The 6000-nt window shown below is 48.8% G+C and overlaps 1 protein-coding gene across 1 annotated transcript in view; it reads left to right on the top strand.

The window, feature by feature from the left end:
* Positions 1-4136: 4136 nt before the first annotated feature.
* The window catches only part of ntsr1 (neurotensin receptor 1 (high affinity)), a 35138-nt gene continuing 33274 nt past the window's right edge, over positions 4137-6000 (top strand). The window contains exon 1 of the mRNA XM_055652090.1: positions 4137-5194. Coding sequence (XP_055508065.1) covers positions 4529-5194 — 666 coding nt within the window. The 5' untranslated portion in view covers positions 4137-4528. The remainder of the gene's footprint in view (positions 5195-6000) is intronic.

Here is a 6000-nt window from a genome sequence, read left to right as displayed (position 1 = left end):
TCATGTTTTCCCTTGTCCCTTCCCCTTAAGCTACCAGCAGATGCATCAATCCCTCTGGGGTTAAATTCCAAAATGGATTGGGCCACTGTTCATTTTATCCAATTAGAGTCTACAATTATGTAACTAACTAATTATACTCTTTAATTTCAGGTCATCCAAGTAAGATTGTTTCATATTTCTTTCAGAATGCTTCAATCTATAATAACTGAAAATTTCATTCAGTTCTCTAAATTTTTAAGAAAGTTATGGGCTTTTGACTGTCCTCGATCACAGCTCTTAAGTCAATAAAAAGCAATAGGGAACAAGATGCTAATTTCAGAGTATGAAAATGGCCATAACCTTTTTTTAATACTGAAGATATGAAAGTGAATTAGGTGTCAAATTAAACTTCTTTTTATGCTTTATCTGATGGGATAAATTGCAGACGAATTTTAAAATCTCAAAACCTCAAAATGTTGTAATTAGTGGGAGGAGCGCCAAGGCAAATTCCTTGTAAGTGAATACTTGGCCAATAAACTTACTTACTTACTTAACATTTCCTCCCATTATTTCACCTTGTACCATTGCAACTTTCCCGAACAGATTCACCCGGGTCTCGAAGTCACTGCGTGCGGCAATTCCACAGTCTCGCCGGCACTTGAGATTGTTCACAATCTGCTTGTCTCTTTTCCTCCTCCATTTCCCCACTTACTTCAAACGTCTCTGTGTTTAGAAATCAGTTTGCCCGTGGTGCAATGTGAGGAGCAGTAACCGTCTAACTTTGTAAAATCCGTCTTCAACTGTTTTTGTTTTCGGAGCCGTGTGTGTGTGAGCGAAGTTTATTGTTCAGTAGTTGTAACCAGTTTAATAATCTAGGGTGAGATCGCCTAATGCCCATTGCCACTTACTGCGCGGGGTTACAGAATACAGCGACCCTGCTCGCTGTGACTTTGTGCTTTCGGGAGAGATGCTGACTTATAAAATAAAGAATGGTCTGAAGAAGGATCTCGACCAGAAACGCCATCAATTCCTTCTCCCCAGAGATGCTGTCAGTCCCGCTGAATTACTCCAACACTTTGTGTCTATCGCTATTAAATTAAATATCGCCAAAGACAATTACGCGAAAGACGTGACTGCAGTCGGACGCTTTGTGCAATTGCACAGATCATTTACTATCATGCCCATACATCGAAGCGCACACATTCTAATCTTGGAGACATGCCATTTATTTACATTATTTATTTACAGAGGTTACATGAAACCATTTGGAAGGTTAAATACTCAGGGAGCTGGAGTAACTCGGTGGGTCAGGCAACATATCTGAGTCTGAACGATATGGATAGTTAACCTTTCGTGTCGGGACTCTTCTGACTGATTGTAGTGGGTGGGGGGAGAGGAGAAAGCTGAGGAGAGACGGGGGGGGGCTGGACAAAGCCTAGCAAGTGATAGGTGGATATAGGCGAAGGGGGGTTATTGACAGATAGCTGGACAAAGGCAAAGACAACATTCTGTAGGATTAGGAGAGTTGAGCGATAAATTGTGACGCCAGGGGAATGGATAGAGGTGGAGGGGGACGGGGGGGGGGGGGGGGGGGGGGGCTGGGATTGTGTGAGGAAGAGGTTCGCATCCAGTGGAGTGAAGACTCTCCAGCAAATCCAAGCGATAGAGATTCATGATCCCTTCCATGTCTCGTTTCCCTCACCCCTGTGAAGGTTCTCGACCCGAAACGTTACCCATTCCTTCTCTCCAGGGATGCTGCTTTGATGCTGCCTGCCCCGCTGAGTCACTCCAACATTTTGTGCCTATCTGCGAGAATCATGATACATACATGTGTTTGTCACTTAGAAACCAGCTCAATAACAGCCCAGACATCTCGCCCGACAACGCAAAGTCTCGGCAAAAGCAGCGTGCTTATTGTTCAGATTATTACACAGGTAACAACTCCTAAACAATGCGCTCGGCGTGCTGGTCACAATATGGAACTCATTGTATGCAGACAGTTCTCATCTGACCGTGAGCATTATCCCAAGTACATTCGTGTGGATGAACTGAAGTGACCACCTCCATCACAGCGCCCAGTAAACGCAGCGAGCGCACATTATCATGGCCACGATCTCAATTCGGAATCTACAACTGTGCTCATCTTGGCAAAATAGCAAAGAGAAAAGGATGTTGGAGACCTTATTAGTTTGAAGAAGGATCCCGACCCGAAACGACGTCTGTCCATCCCCTCCACAGATGCTGCCTGACCCGGCGAGTTCCTCCAGCACTTTGTGTTTTGCTCGAGATTCCAGCGTCTGCAGTGTCTTGTGTCCCTGCTGAATTGCTTTGTTCAATGCGGTTTGTGTCAAAGGGGGAGAGACTCCTGCGCTCGGGCAAGAGATGGATTCACTGTAGAAATAGAGAATTATAAAGATGATGCGGGTTTACACCTATGAAAGACACAAAACGCTGGAGTAACTCGGCGGGCCAGGCAGCATCTCTGGACAAAAAGGATGGATGACGTTTCGTGTCGGGACCCTCCTTCAGACTGAAGGCAGAGGGTGGACGTGAAGAGTAGGCGGTGGGGGTTGGCAGGAGAATGGTGTTGAGAGGAAGAGATAGATCAACCATGATTGAATGGTGGAGTTGATTTGATGGGCCGAATGGCCCAATATGGCTCATACAACTCATGAATTTATGAAGAGTTAGAGGCGAGAAAAGACCAGGACTAATCAGGGCCAGCCTGGGTAGGTCCATTGTTGGCCAAGGAGGGTATGATCTCAAGAGAAATAACTTGGAGAACTGTACAACTGGTGAACAAAAAACTAGGAATGATGAACTCTGGGCTCAGGGTGGAGCTGCCTGGTTTAGAACGCCTCTGGCCTCGATGCTGATTGTTAGGGGTGAGGAGAAGGCAAAACTACACATTGACCTACTGAGTGAGCCCTGGCTATGGGATGTTGGTGTTGGATGATGACCCTTTGGAATCTAATCGATGCAATATCAAAAACATCTGAACTGCAAACCACAAAAAGGTTGGGAATAACCAGCAGGTCAGGCAGCGTCTGTAGAGATACCCCGTGGAAAGAGGCCTTTGGACCCACCGAGTCCGCGCCGACCACTGATCCCCGTACACTATCACTATCCTATCACACACGGGACAACTTTACATTTTTTTAAATCGAAGCCAATTAAGCAATTTGGTATTTGGAGTGTGGGAGGAAACCGGAACACCCGGAGAACACCCACGCGGTTACAGGGGAAACGTGCAAACTCCGTACAGACAGCACCTGTAGTCAGTATCGAACCAGAGTATCGGGCGCTGTAAGGCAGCAACTCTACCGCTGCGCCATCTTTTTAAAACACAGCCCTAGGTTGAAATATTTAGGGGATTCTGCTAGGTTAAGATAAAACTTTTCCTAGTTCTGTCGAGAGACCATTCTCTCGTTGTTTTTCTCCACGATACCATGGAATCGCTGACCCAGCTGAACCACTATCATATGAAGAACCCAAGTGGTCCATATCCCTACGCTTTGAAACTCCACGGTTTCTCCACGGTACCACATACAGTTAAAGACCAGGTCATGGATGGACTGCCAGTCATTCTCTATTATCAATAGACAATAGCCAATAGGTGTAGAAGTAGTCCATTCGGCCCTACGATCCAGCACCGCCATTCAATGTGATCATGGCTGATCATCCCCAATCAGTACCCCGTTCCTGCCTTCTCCCCATATCCCCTGACTGCTATTTTTAAGAGCCGTATCCAGCTCTCTCTTGAAAGCATCCAGCGAACCTGCCTCCACCGCCCTCCCTCTCTGACCACTTTTTCTGAGGCAGAGAATTCCACAGACTCACCACTCTCTGTGAGAAAAAGTGTTTTCTCGTCTCTGTTCTCTAAATGGCTTACTCGTTATTCTTAAACTGTGGCCCCTTCCCAACATCGGGAACATGTTTCCTGCCTCTAGCGTGTACAAGCCCTTAACAATCTTATATGTTTCAATGAGATCTCCTCTCATCCTTCTAAACTCCAGAGTGTACAAGCCCAGCCACTCCATTCTCTCAGCATATGACAGTCCCGCCATCCCGGGAATTAACATTGTACTTGTACTGAGTGACTTGTATTTTTGTTTTTTTATGATGCAGTTGTTAAAGTGCAACAAGCCTTTCATTCATACAGATTACATTGAGTATTCCAAAGGAAACTAAAAAGAAAGCCCAGCATGTTCCCGATGAGCCCAATTGCCGGACCGGTGATCAGCCTGAAGAAGGGTCTCGACCCGAACCGTCGCCCATTCCTACTCTCCAGAGATGCTGCCTGTCCCGCTGAGTTACTCCAGCATTTAGTTGTCTATTGTCGGTCAGGTGCTGCCCGCGTTGCTCGTCCCTCCCCCAGCTCCGGGACTTGTTGAGGGGGAGTGGTGTAACTCGGCAATAAAAGCCCACCCGTCCGTCCCTGTGCCGTCGGCTGTTGCGCCCCCTCCGCTAGCAACGCGCCGAGCCGTCGGCTTGGTCGAGGGCTTTCCCATCGGAGAAGTGAACCGGGTCATTCATTCCCTGAGCAGGAATGAGCCTTGCATTGAACTCCAGCCTGGACGGGCGCGATGCTTTCAGTGGGCGTCCGGGGCCAGACCCCGCCGGCAACGAGAGCATCGCGCTGCGAGAAGCGGCAGAAAACGACCTGGACGTGGACACGGATGTCTATTCCAAAGTGGTGGTCACGCTGATTTACATCGGCCTCTTCGTGCTGGGTTCGCTCGGGAACTTTATCACCATTTATACTCTGATGAAGAAGAATACTCTGCAGCACTTGCAGGGCACCGTGAACTACCACCTGGCCAACCTGGCTCTGTCCGACCTCCTCATCCTGTTGCTCTGCATGCCAATCGAGCTCTACAACTTCATCTGGGTCCACCACCCCTGGGCCTTCGGCGACGCCGTGTGCCGGGGTTATTACTTTCTCCGCGACGCCTGCACATACGCCACGGCTCTCAACATCAGCAGCCTGAGCGCCGAGCGCTATATGGCCATTTGTCACCCGTTCAAAGCCAAGACCCTCATGTCCAGCAGCCGCACCAAGAAGCTGATCTCCCTCATCTGGCTGTTGTCCTTCCTGCTCGCCACCCCTATGCTCTTTACTATGGGAGAGAAATACGCCAACCCCGTCCCGGATCCGGATGAATTGATCTGCACCACTATCGTGGACGAAGTGACTGTCAAAACCGTCATCCAGGCAAGTAGCCAGCGCCTTCTGCTTTGCACATCATAGAGCGGAGAACACTTTACTTTAGACTTTAGAGATACAGCGCGGAAACTGGCCCTTCGGCCCACCGAGTCCACATCGCCCAGCGATCCCTGTACACTAGCACTGTCCTATATACTCGGGACTATTTGCAATTTTACCGAAGCCAATTAACTGACAAATTGTAAGTTTTTGGTGTGTGGGAGGAGACCCGAGCTCCCGGAGAAACCGCACGCGGTCACAGGGAGAACGTACAAACTCCATACAGACAGCACCAGTAGTCAGGATCGAACCTGAGCCTCTGGTGCTGTAAGGCAGCGGGTCTACCGCCGCGCCACAGTACCGCCCTGGACAGAACTGTCCAGCACAGGAACAGGCCCTTCGGCCCGTAGTGCTTGTGCCGAACATGATGTTATATCTAAACCTATTCAACACCAACAAGGTACTGGAGTAGGTCTCCCACTGCTTTCTTTTCCATGTGGCTTTCGGCGACTTTGAACTCGGGGACACGGTTCAGTGTATGTGGCCGCGTTGGGAGCCGCTTGTGTTGGGGTGGATGAGTTGCCGATAGGGAGAAGGAGCTGGGAATGCGAGGCGAGGTTAAACGGTGGGCGGAAAGGTCTGAATAGCACAATGAAGGGTGTACAGATGGAACGCTGGTTCAAAAGTACGCGATGAATGAAAGCGTAAAGTGAGAGCCATTGAATATCAGAATTGTGAAGGCGCAGGATGAGGCCATTCGGCCCATGAGGTCCACGCCAACTCCTGGTGGAACAATCCTTCCATTCAATTGTATT

Source organism: Leucoraja erinacea, chromosome 21 (assembly GCF_028641065.1).
Source record: "Leucoraja erinacea ecotype New England chromosome 21, Leri_hhj_1, whole genome shotgun sequence".
Classification (NCBI taxonomy): Eukaryota; Metazoa; Chordata; class Chondrichthyes; order Rajiformes; family Rajidae; genus Leucoraja; species Leucoraja erinaceus.
The sequence above is the reverse complement of the archived record's forward strand: the minus strand, read 5'-3'. Positions and strand labels throughout refer to the sequence as shown.